General features: G+C 47.3%; 1 protein-coding gene across 6 annotated transcripts in view; it reads left to right on the forward strand.

Annotated features, from left to right (window-relative positions):
- Positions 1-13225, forward strand: part of TBC1D1 (TBC1 domain family member 1) — a 208025-nt gene that overhangs the window by 137459 nt on the left and 57341 nt on the right. For 4 of the 6 annotated variants that reach the window (XM_036331236.1, XM_036331249.1, XM_036331240.1 and 1 more), the window contains 2 exons: positions 260-379; positions 1483-1622. In XM_036331236.1, coding sequence (XP_036187129.1) covers positions 260-379; positions 1483-1622 — 260 coding nt within the window. The remainder of the gene's footprint in view (positions 1-259; positions 380-1482; positions 1623-13225) is intronic. The other 2 variants (XM_036331259.1, XM_036331269.1) reach the window with 1 other exon arrangement.

A 13225-nucleotide genomic window follows, 5' to 3' on the forward strand; every position in this document is an offset into this window, starting at 1 on the left:
CTCGGAATTCATTTATCTCGCGTAACTAAATGGACTGATGCTTTTAAATTAACTCATTGGTTCCATTCATTTAAAATGGAATTTTATTAACTGAAAAATTCAAGTTCAATCTCACTTGTAAGCTATTTTTAATTTCCCACCTGGTTTACTTTCTCTTAGCATTAGAACTAAAATGTTGCTTTAATTTTGAAGCTGATGTTTTATACTTTGTATGTTTGTATTTCTTTGTCCTAAACTCTTTTTCCAACCGAACTCTCAGCATCTCCTACCGCAATGCCCTGCGGAGAAAACTCCACTCTTCCTCCTCTGTGCCAAATTTCCTAAAATTTCTGGCTCCTGTAGATGAAAATAACACCTCTGACTTTATGAGCACAAAAAGGTAGGGCTTCCTTTAGCTGTTTCAAGCCTGGGTGGAGTGTTGAACTGTTAGACACACAGGGATTTTCAGCTGTTCTTTTGCCATTTGAAAAGTCATTTTAGCTAAATCTTATTGTATCTTCTTTCTTATACTTTTTTTTTCTTACTGAATGTCATTTTAAAAAATGTACTGTCAGCCTCTTCTAATTTTGACGAGGATTCGTTTATTAATATGCTGCTGTTTTCAGAAGATTAAAGAAGGTCTTACTCAGTTCTCTAAGTGACATTGGAGCTGTGGGTAGTGAGCCTGTGGCTGGGTGTCCGATCTGTAGGTGCTGGTGATTTGCACAGTTGTGGGTATGTACACGGGTGGCAAAAGTAGGTTTACAGTTGAGGGTGCACGAAACAGTTTATTTTGTATGATTATTTATTAATGATTGTATTATTTTCCATACGAGCAAATGTAAGCCTACTTTTGCCCACCTCTGTATATGTACACACACTCACGTGTAGATTATAAGGGCTTCCTTCCCCAAGTTGCCCTGCGAATAGGAAGCACGTTAATGACTCGATGTTAGTTATGTATATTGATAAATGTACTGTGTTTTGTAGTTTTAAAAATATAAAAGTTAAGTCAGTAGTCATCAGCAAGTGACCGAGTAATTACTGCCTTGGTGGTGCTATGTAATTTAACTTTTGTATTTTGTGTGATGACCTGTGGAGACGAAGGCCTGTGCTGTGAAAATACTCCCACAGGCAGACCAGGGGGGAGTGTGGCCCTGGTGACAGCGCCCCCTGTAGGCAGTTCCTCTGCATAATGAAGTGGCGCCCAGAGAGGCCCAGCTGGAAGCTAAGGATTCCTGGAGGGTATTTCTAAATCGCTTTACCATGGAAATTAATGAGGGGTATGTCCTCTCGCTCTTTATGCAGAGCCTCCTATAAGAAAGCAGCGCGCAGGAGTGATGGCCCACTCTGCGCTGGACTGAACTTCTGCAAGGATTAATGATATTTCCTTCTGCAAAGATAGTTGATATTACAATGCGTTGTTTAAAAGACAAAAACGAAAGCTAAAATACCTGTTTCTACCTCCTCACCAGTCAGAAATCAATTCTCTTGTAATTTTAGGGACTTGGACGCCAAAGCCCACCATCTCGACGACCCCAGCGGGACGCCTGTGAAGACGCGGAGACACTCGTGGAGGCAGCAGATATTCCTCCGCGTGGCGACCCCGCAGAAAGCGAGCGACTCGCCCAGCAGATACGAAGGTGAGGCCCGCCCCGAAACAAAGCTGCTAGCTAGATTCTGGCGTGGGTTCTGCCTGCAGCACAAGTGCACGGGTGGGAGAAGAGCTGACACGGGGTTTCCAGGCAGAATCTCCCCTGGTTCTAAAGCTCCCCGGGTCAGAAGCTCAAATACAAAGCTGGTCGCTATGTTCAGAGGTCCTCGCAGCAGCTGCCAACACCTCGGTGGCGCCTCTGTCCTGGCCGGTTTGGCTCAGTGGATAGAGCGTGGGCCCCTGGACTAAAGGCTCGCGGGTTCGATTCCGTCAAGGGCAGTACCTGGTGGGATACTGCGAGGCGGGGGTTGCTGGAGGGGGTCAGCGAAGCGAATGTTTTCAGCTCTTACCTCAGCCCTCCACACGGGGGCGCCGTGGAGCCCCCCTCTGCAGCCCCTTCCTGGGGGGCGGGGAGGGGGGTGGTGCTGGAGGTGGAGGGGTGTGGACAGAGTTGGGAGTGTGTGGGGAGGGACCGAGGGAAGCCCTGGAGGGGGAACCGAACTGTAATTTGTGGCTGAAACAGCAGAACAGCAGCAGCCCCTGGAGTTTCGATGTTTGAAAGTGGCGCCCAGCACAGCATCGCTGGGGGTTGAGGTGTGATGGTGTATTAATGCATCTGGATGTGTACCTGTCATGGCAGTGCGCTGACGATGCTTGGCTCGGCGGCTGAGAATGTACCAGCGCCAGGACGACTGTGCGAGGCAGCCGCCTCATTTCGGAACAGACCTGAGTTTTCAAACGCACTTTCTCAGACGGAGCCAGGTCCTGCCCCAGGTCCCCCGCCCTCCTGCCCTGGTCTCTGCAGCCACACGGAGTGCAAATGCTGCCTTCTACTTCCCGGACTTCAGATGGCGAGGGTCCTGGAGTAGCTGCTCCCTTTAGAGCTGCTCTAGGGACTCCTCTTGTCAAAGGCCTGTCCCCTGGGCACACTATCCCCGCTGTCCCCGTGGGACCTGCCCCAGTGCACTCCGCGGTCTCCAGCTTCACGGGGAGCCTCCCCCCTACACTGATGGCCACTGTTCTCTCAAGGCAGGGCCCTCCATAACCTCTCTCGCTCTAAGAAATTATCCCCCATTCTTTTAAAAATTATATATTTTTATTTATGTATTTATGTATTTTCCTCAGCTGAGGGTGTTTTTTCCATTGCTTTTCAGAGAGAGTGGAAGGGAGGTAGGGGAAGAGAGAGAAACATCCATGTGAGAGAGACATAGATTGGTTGCCTCTCACATCTGCCCTGACAAGGGGTGAGGAGTGAACCCGCAACCCCGGTTCATGCCCTCGACCGGGAATTGAACCTGAGACCCTTCAGTGCCCAATCTGACACTCTAATCACTGGTCCGCACCGGCCAGGCCTGTCTCCCATTCTTGACTCCTACGGTATGTTGTCCCTTTGGCCATGAACTCATTGATAAAGTGGACTGATTTCTAGTTGCCCTTGAGAAAGCGTTTTTAAAAAGCTTTTCCCCAGACAGTTGGTACCGGTGAAGTGCTGCAGCATTGGTTTGGCCAGTTCGGTTGGGATGGTTTTGAAGCGTGATTCTGGTGACCGGTGTGTGTAAAAGCCGGGTAACCTTGACGAGCCGTGCCTTCTGTGTCCTTCAGTGCTTGATGGAAGGGCTGAACACGACAGGGCCACGTGCAGGTACCGCTGCCGCCGTTCCTAGTCCGTAATCATCACCGATGCTTCATGCCCGGCCTCCTCAGCGACTGCCAGGAAGGGGTCCTGAGCCGGCCCGGGTGCATGAGGCCAGTCCTGATACATCGCCCACCTCTCCTCGACCAGGTCTCCTGCCGGGCCCCTCACTCTCGCCACACGCGCTGCTACTGCAGCTTCTCCCCGTGTGCCCGTGACTACCTGCCTCACTCGCTTCAGGTCATTGCTTAAAGTCACCTTTTCAAAAACCTGCCTGGTTTTCCCCCCTCCCACCACCAGACATTCCCGTCTCCTTATCCTGAGTTTTCTCCCAGCACCGACCCCCTTGTAACAGACTCCAGCAGTTCCTTACTCATTACCTTCGCCATCAGGCTCCTCCTGTCAGCACAGGTTTTATGACTTTTCAAGGAGGCGAGTAATTGCTCAGATTCTTACACACTTAATATTGTTCATGGTGATTTCCTAACTCCCTCCTCATTCTCCTGTTTCTCTCTGGGCACTTGTCCCCTCTGCTCTCTTATTGAAATTAAAATATGCTGTCTGAATGTTTTTATTATATTGAAGGTACTCTGTGTCTGAGAGGGAGAGAGAGAGGAGAGAGAATAAATGCATTTAAGGCTAAGTGGGCATGATTATAATAATCACTTATTATGACCTCATTTGTGGAAGTGCTTTATATGAATTATTTCCTTTAATTCCCAGTCAGCTTTATGGCGGTCGGCATTTTTATTACACCGTTTGCAGATGAAGGACCTGAGTGGTGGAGTGGCCTCCATCACTGTCCTCAAACCACAGGACGAGCGGGTGACAGAGGCAGGACTGGAGCTCGTGGGTCCGCATCCCAGAGCTCGCGCTCTGAACCGCACTCAGGCCGGGGCTGCGGCCAGAGATGACCGAGTCACCCCCCGAGGGTGGCCCTGCGTGTGTGTCTTGCAGTGGCCTCCTTCCCACCGGAGGTCCCCTGCGGGCATCTGTGTCGGGCGTGTATGCTCAGTTTACCCACCGTCCCCCATTGGCCTGGCACCGATACATTTCTGAGCATTTCAGTGTGTGGGCTTGGCTTCAGTCATGTTAGCATTGGGATTGGAGGATGAGTTCCTAATATCTATCTGTGAGTTTTCTTCTCCCAAAGCAGGCACCTTCGCCCTCTGTCGCTGTCTGCTCCCCATGTTTAAGGCGCAGGAACTTCCACTGTGGTCGGGATAGGCATGGACCCACACCAGGCATGTTGCCTTAGCGGCTAGACCAGTGGTCGGCAAACAGCGGCTCGCGAGCCACATGCGGCTCTTTGGCCCCTTGAGTGTGGCTCTTCCACAAAATACCACATGCGGGCGTGCACGTACAGTGCAAAGTTGACTTAAAACTTTAAGTAAAGTTTATTAAGTTAATTTTAGGGAACGTTGTGGAGTGAAAGAAGATGTAGTGTCGAGGATTGAGAAAGGTATGTTGAGATGGTTTGGACATATAGAGAGGATGAACGAAAGGAGATAGACGAAGCAAGTACAAAAGACGAATGTGAATGGGAGAGTTGGAAGGGGTCGACCTCAGCGAACGTACCTCAGTCAGATTGAGGACGTTTTTAGCAAAGGCCAGCTTAGGAGTACCCTAATTACGTTAATAACAATGTACCTACCTATATAGTTTAAGTTTAAAAAATTTGGCTCTCAAAAGAAATTTCAATCGTTGTACCATTGATATTTGGCTCTGCTGACTAATGAGTTTGCCGACTACTGGGCTAGACCCACGGGCAGCCCGGGACGCCGTGGGTCCGGGTGGTCAGAGGGTCGCCACTTCTAACAGGCTCCCCATGACGCTGTGCATGCTGAGCAGCCAGGGCTGAGGACAAGTGGCCACGGAGCTCCAGCCCAGACCTTCTCGTCCTGGCGCGACTCCTCTGTGCACCCCTCTGCCTCTGGGCTCAGTCTGGATGAGCCAGGGAGCCACCACGTGTCACAGACGAGGGACTCAAATAAATCTGGGTCATAGTGACATTTTCGAGAAGATTTGTGCTGCCTGGAGAAGCAGCTAGTCTGGTTGGGAAAATACAGTAAAAACAACAACAAAACATCTGGTGACAGGGACACAGAAGAACCTGAGAATGTGCCCAGCGAAGCCAGGCACTGGGGCTGCCTCTTTCCTGTCTGTCTGTCTCCCGGGGACGCTCTGTCCCTGGGGCGGCACCAAGGGCTCGGATGTGCGGCGTTTGTTTTCCAAGCTGCGGGTTCCGACTGAATTGTCAAAAAAAATGCTGCAAATCAACTTCTGACTAGATATTTGCTAGTAGAAACACTGCACAGTTGTTCCTCCTAGTGTATCATACAAAAGATAATTCTTTTTTGTTAAGAAATAAATGGGATGGAGGGGGTCCTTTTATTTACCTCGGTGCCAAGGAGCAATGCTAGTCCTAGTCCAGGACCTTTCATTTCAGCATTGGCTGTTACATTGTGCATTTACAGATTTCACCAGCGATAGAAGTGTTCGGGCTTTACGTGTCTTGTTAAAAGAAAAAAAGAAAAACCCATCTGATATAAGTGAGATTGATGGATTTGAAACCCATTGCATAAGCAAATAGTCGAGTGAAACTGAAGTTCTCAGGGTGTTTGTGTTGTGAGCAGAGCTGTGTCAATATGCCTAATTTATGATAAGGCCAGGTCTGTTGGGTTAGATAGTAGATGTAAGTGGTACTGGCAGAACTAGGGACTACAGCCTGAACCTGTAGGATGACTTTTATATTATCGTGGAAATGCAGACACGGCTCTTTGACAGTGACTTGTGTCATGCATAGCCAAACTTCCATGAGTTTATATGCCACTGGGAAATTTTAGTGGATGATATAAGCAGAATAGCACCGAGTACAACTTTACTGGGACATTGAAACCTCATAGTGACACCTTTTGCGTTGATCCAGAGTTCTCAACTTCCACTGTGCACCGAAGTCAGGTGGTGGGTTTTTTAAAATGCGGCTGCACCTGCCCTCTGGTTCTCTGCCTCGCTGAGTTATTTGGTTAGGGACAAGGTCTGGGCATGAATTCTTTGTTTTCTGTTTTTACATATATTGATTTTAGAGAGGAAGGGAGAGGGAAAGAGAGCTAGAAACATCAATGATGAGAGAATCATTGATCAGCTGCCCCCTGCACATCCCCTACTGGGGATCGAGCCCGCAACCCGGGCATGTGCCCTGACCCGGAATTGAACTCTGACCTCCTGGTTCATAGGTCGACGCTCAACCACTGAGCCACACCAGCCGGGCATCTTTCTTTTCTTTTTAAACTCTCCGGAATGATTCTGATTGTTGCCTGACTGAGACCACTAGTTTAGACATCAGAGGGTGACTTGCGACACTGTCACCACTTGATGGCAGTGTTGCTCCCTGTATCTTGATGGCCCTGCTTCCTTTAAAATCCCAGAAAAGTGTCCTTTCTCCCCCCCCCCCCCCCCCCATGTTTTTTTTTTTGGTCTTATTTTTGTTGCAGTACTTCTCTTCCTCGCTCACTTGCAACTTAATTGAATGGAAAGCTACCTTCTAAATCGAGATGTTTTTTTATTTTGTCTAGTGTTTTAGGGAATGGGCAAAATAAGGGAGAAAAAAAACATGGTCTGCTGTTGCCAGAAACACATGACTTTTTAAGATTGTTCTTAATTTATTTACCATGTAACTGTGCTTTTCTGTGGTGGGTAAAGACCAGGTTCGAGATGAAATATTGCACGACAGGAATCGGGTTGTTTGTGGACTTCTGCAGTTGGAAGCTACCAGATTTCCCCCCTTTATTGTGCTTCTTAACACATCATTACAGATGTTGGGGAAGCCACAGTAAATGGCAGGATTTCGCTTCAGTTTGCTATCTTTGTGCCTGGTAAAATTGTAAGTTAGCATTGATTGAGCTTTCCTAGCTAACCATCAGTGTTTACAGTCAGTCCTTACCCTTGGTGCACAGGGTGGAGGTGAGGGTTGCCGGTGATCCAACATCTCAACCTCCAGTGCTTGGTGGGAAGAGCTGAGGGCTGAGGGCTTGGGCCCGGGAGGCCCTGGAGTCAGAAGGGGTGTGAATCCTTGCTTCCAGCAGCCTAGCTGGCAGGGGGCTCCTCCTCAGGACTGAGCTGACCCCAGAGCCTGTGCCTGTGCCCTGGCAGGGTTAAAGTTCAAAGTCAAAACCTAGAGGTTTCATCGTAGGCACGAGGAGCTGTTGATGCACGTAGTTTGAATAGCCTCGGGGGATAAAATCTGTAGACATTGGACATGAAGTACCCTCAAAACCAGGACAGGACTTGGATGAGGCAAGCAGGCGCCCTGAGTACAGAATTTAAGGAGGTACTCACTTCCAGGGTCCTGCAAGCCCTGAGCCTGCACTTACAGGGCCCTGAGAATGGTGCCTTCTCGAATATTGCATCCCCGTTGCCTGCTTGCCTCTGCCTGGCCTTTTCACAGCTGTTCACTGCTGCCCTCCAGCCGACTTATGTGCCCCCACAGCTCCGCCAGGGACGCCAGGGGCCAGGGACGTTAGATTGGTTTTGAGGAGGGAGTCCTTGGGAGGAAGAGTTTGTTTTGTCTAGTTTAAAACACAGCTTTGTTTAGATAAAATTCGCATCCTATACAATTTGCCCATTTAAATGTACATTTTTCTATATTCATAGGGTTGTGCAACCATCACCACAATCTAATTTTAAAACATTTTTGTCTCCCCAGAAACTCAAAGATGTCACTTTCCACCCCCCCCCCGCTCCCCCACCCCCCCGCCCCAAGCCCTAGGCAACCACTAATCTTTCTGCCTCTACAGAGTTGCCTATTCTGGACATGTCATATAAAGCAGTGGTTCTCAACCTGTGGGTCGAACGACCCTTTCACAGGGGTCGCATAAGACCATCGGAAAACACATATATAATTACATATTGTTTTTGTGATTCATCACTATGCCTTAATTATGTTCAATTTGTAACAATGAAAATACATCCTGCATATCATATTTACATGATGATTCACAACAGTAGCAAAATTGCAGTTATGAAGTAGCAACGAAAATAATTTTATGGTTGGGGGTCACCACAACATGAGGAGCTGTATTAAAGGGCCGCGGCATCAGGAAGGTTGCGAACCTCTGGTATAAAGGGATTCATGCAACATGTGGTCCCCTCTGTATGTGCTCCCCTCACTCAGCGCCGTGTTCTCGAGGCCGGTCCCGTGGCAGGTGTCAGTGCTTTGTTCCTTTTTGGGGTCGTGTGATACTCCATTGTCTCTGTAGACCGTAAACACATCTCACTGTTCTTTGACCTGCTGATGGACCTTTGAGTGTTTCTCCCTGTCGGGGGTTATGAAGAGCGCCGCTGCAAACGTCCCCGCACACATATTATTTAATAACACATTGTGGGCTGATCACAGCATTCTCGTGTTTTCATATCAGACAGTGTTTTACATAAATGTTAAAGGCACGCCTTAAAATTAAATATCCATTGCATTTTGAAGTTATTTATTACATGTTCTTACAAACTAATATCTTTTTTTAAAATATATTTTTATTGATTTCAGAGAGGAAGGGAGGGAGAGATAGAAACATCAATGATGAGAGAGAATCATTGATCGGCTGCCTCCTGCACAACCCCAACTGGGGATCAAGCCTGCAACCCAGCCATGTGCCTCGACCGGGAATCGAACCGTGATCTCCTGGTTCATAGGCTGACACTCAACCACTGAGCCATGCCAGCCGGGCAACTAAATATCTTTCTAAAGTATGATACTTTGTAAAACGTTTTTTGTACTCATTCAGTAGAAACTTATCCAGCCACTGGGTAAAGCTAGCAATAAAACTACTGGTGCACAATGTGTTAAGTAAGGGTTTTGAGGGTGAGCTGGCATGGAACCTTCTTCTCTGGGGGGCTTTGAGTTGTTACTTGGTTCTGACTGGAAGGATTGTTGGATTGGTGGGTGAGGTTTGGCCCCCTGGCACCAGGCTCCCTGCTGGCCGGCCTTGTTGATACTTCTGCTCCAGGCTGAGGAGGGAGGATGCAGGGGACTCCATGTTGCCCTCGGGAGCGCCTGGGAGGCGAGGGGCTCCCACAGCTCTCCCCACCCCAAGGGGGCAGCCACAGGGCCACAGGTCAGCGGCACTGGCTCAGGGCTACATTTCTTTCAACTGTTCTCAAACTGAGAATGCCCACAGTCCCTTGGAGAACTTGGGGAAACATAGGTTGCTGGGCCTCATCCCCAAGGTTTCCGAATGGGGAGTGGGATTCTCCCGGCGGAGCCTGAGAACCTGCATGTCTTACAGGTTCCCAGGTGATGCTGATGCTGCAGTTTTGAAGACCACACTTTGCGGTCCTTGGTCCTTTCAGTTTCTCAAACTGCAGCTGTTGGTAGGCCAGGGTGCAGGCTATTCTGATGTAAATTCCGGCCAAAAATCCCCCTGAGTAGTTGTTAGTAAAATAAACAGATTGAAAATGAGAAATGTGTCCTATGGCAGATTGTGAAAGAGCCAACAAATTCTGTTTTCATGTCAGTAAAACTAGTCTAATGTCAACAATAGCCACTGTAATTAGCCTTATACATTAAGCATTCAGTGCTTGCACTTTCACACAGTTAGATGATAACCCTCACACCGACTCCTCACGGTCGGTGCTGCCACCCATTATTTTAGAGATGAGGCTAGAAATATTGACCAGTGTGCCCATAGTTGGTTCCCACTGTGCTTAGTTCACATGGCTACGGCTGGTATAGTAACGAACTGTTGACAGCTTTAGGAATAAGTTATCAAGAGTTTTGACTGGTCTACTTGCTTAAATTTAGGTTGGTGTGGAGATAGACTGTGTTAGAGTGAAATAACAATGCTTATGTTGGGAGTATTCTAGAATTAAATGTTCACTCTTGCTGATAGAGCATACATTTGGGGCATTATTTATTGGTCATGTGGTTTGAAAAACACACAACAGAATTAGAATTTTCCTAGTTGAATGGTTTCTGTTAAATTTATTTACTTAAATGAAAGCACGTATACCTCCCAGAGGTATCGGCATGCATTCTCACAGACCTGCGCTAGCGGCCCCAGGGTTACAGCTGCCAGCACCGTGGGTGAGCTCTTGATTTTGTAAAATTCTGAGATAAAGTCAAGGGATGCATTAAACTGCATGGATTTTTTTTTTTTTTTTTTTTTTTTTTTTGTAAATGGATTCCTCCCCCGCCCCAGTAATTTTGTTTTATCACTTTCAAATAAATGAACATATCTGCAGAATGCATACTAACAAGATTTTAAACATCATTTACCAAAGTAGGAACACTGTAATTATGGTCTGATATAATTCTGAAAATAACTGTAGTACCAAACTATACATTTTATACTTTAGAGAATGTGAAATGGGTTTTCCACAGAAAGCTGAAGTATTACTCATTTCCTGTCCAGGTACGTGAGCTCGAGAGCATTCAGTTCAGGACAGCTCTGGTGATGGCGAGGTTATAGTCTTCCCCTGAGGGTTTCTAGAAGTTTCCCTTCGTCATCCCTAACGCTATAGTCTCGGTCATGCTAGTGTCAGTCCCAGCGCACAGTAGGCTACATAGTTAGGCCAGGTGTTTTATCAACATTCAACAAAGTCACCAGCTGTCCATTCATCTGTTGGAGGTTTCTCCTCATTTTCATTGCCTAATTTTCTCTGTCCTGCCAATTGCACATTTTTCAGCCCCTCACCTTCAGGTACTAAATTTGGCATTAGAGACTGTGTCGCTGAAAGTATCAGAAATCTCACTACATTGGCATAAACGAAGAGGGATTACTTTTTCTCACATTAACAAGAAGTCTGGACGATGGTAGAGCAAGGCTGGTTCCGTGATGTCACCAGGCCCCTTCTGATTTTCTGTTTCATCATAGATGCCTCATGGGCACAAGATGGTTGCTTCACCTTTAGCTTCCCCTCTGGTTCCACTCAGAACAAAGAAAAAGCAAAAGAGGGGAAGGGTGATCCCGCTGAGTCAAGAGAGCAAAACTGTTGCAGAAATCCCTGGTAGAGCTCCACTTGGCTTACTACCTGGAACTCATCACCTGGCCACGCGTAGCTGCAAGGGAGGCTGGAGACTCTCATTTTTTGGCCAAGCACATGACCACCTTGTATGTATCCTCAGCTGTCAGAGTGAAGGAGAGCGTGGAGTGGGTGGCGAGCCGAGGGGCTGCAGCACTGCCGGGCAGGTTGGGTGGCTTCTCCCTGGGTGCTGTTCTCATGCAGCCATGACCTTGCATGGATGGTTTTCTTCACCCAGAAACCTGCTCGTCTTCTGTCCTCTACACCCCACCCACGGGCTCTGTGACACTGACAGACCCTCCTTCTCCCTTCCAGCCACGTCGGATGTCACCATTTCTTCTTTCTCTCGGGCATAATCAGCCTCTCCCTTCCTGATGTTCCTTAAGGGTTTGTGTTTGCCCCTGGTGGAGAGCTGCTTACTTTGCCTTGAGGTTACTTATCTCGGCTTCCAGATCCGTGTTGTCTAATACAGTAGCCACTAGCCACATGTAGGTATAAAAAAAAACATGGAGACATATACATGGAGAAAAAATGCAAAGAGAACATTGTGCTTTTCTGTAGAAATTGTGAGAAGGCATGGTGATAGCTGTTATTTCCCCCTTTTCTCTTTTTCCATTTTATAATGTGACATTTTGTTAGTAGAAAAAAATTAATTTTTAATTAAGAAATGTTTAAAATATATTAGTCATAAAAAGGTTAGAATGGAAATGCTTTTCTGTCTCAAATCTTGATGGTAGCCAGAATTCAGATTTATTGGAAATGGACCCGATGGTAAAATCACTCCTCTCTGGTGGGTTTAACCTACAGATGATCATTTGGTGAAAATTTCCCCTCTTTTCTATGGAATTGTTAGACTTGGCATGGCCAGCCATTTGAGTTGAGAAGGTGATGACCTTAATTTGCAGAAATGAAACTCAAACGTTTGAGGTCTTCACTTGAAGGGTTTCCTTGTTCCTGGACCTCCCGCCACTGTGTCCTCCCTGCAGACAGCTGTGCTCCGGGGCCCCTCACCGCCCGCTCACCCGCTCACCGCCCTGGAAAGTGTCGCAGAGACTTCACTGTCTCATGCTCATCGGGAGTCCAAATTTCTCTGGTTCCAGTAGAAACAAGATTTCAGTATATTATTTTTCTAGTTCCAGAGACTAGTTGGGGAATCTGTTTTTTTTTTTTAAAGTTATGTTGAGAAATAGAATATCCTATGGAGCCTTTTTCTCTATGTCTGGTAGCTTGTAAGACACCACATCCCATCTTCTCTGATTGCTCTTCTACAACTGAAAACATTTTTTGAAATTGTAATCAATAGGTTAGTCTAAATCAATATCTTCTATTTCTGAATTCACATGGTGTGTTAAAGCTTACGCTCCATGGTGGAAGTCATTTTAAGGTTCCTGAAAGTAAACTGTTTTATGGCTTCTGAAGAGGGAACATCAATGATAGGAAAAGGGGAACAGATGGTGTCCATTTCTAAGGGTAAAATGATGTGGGTGGTCACCCCCTGGTGCCCTCAGTGGAGGGCCTCTGCCTTTTGCCTTCTTGGGCACCGTGTTAATGTGAACTGCGGCCCATTCTCTGCTGGATCCGGCTGCCGTCCTCTGGCTACTCACTCGCTCTGGAATGGTACAGCTCTGTCTCCATAATCTGGCCTGTATGTCTGTGTTGGTTTTTGTCTGAGACAAAAAGGCTCTCTTGTTTGCTTAAATACTTCTATTGAATATTTCTAATATGATACCCTGAGTCTGTGGAGCTCACTAAATCCTCTTTGATGTTGTTGATAACTTAGATTATTTGCCTGTTTTCATGTGAGGAAGAAAAGGGTTTCTTAATCCCATGCCTCCCTTCGCAGATGAGAAGACTGAGGCCCACGTGAGCCGTTGCCTGCATTGTGCATAGTGTCCAGGGTCAGCTCCCGGCAATGGTGGGTGCAGGGCACCCGATTAGGAGCC

This window comes from Myotis myotis, unplaced genomic scaffold (genome assembly GCF_014108235.1).
Source record: "Myotis myotis isolate mMyoMyo1 unplaced genomic scaffold, mMyoMyo1.p scaffold_m19_p_1, whole genome shotgun sequence".
Classification (NCBI taxonomy): Eukaryota; Metazoa; Chordata; class Mammalia; order Chiroptera; family Vespertilionidae; genus Myotis; species Myotis myotis.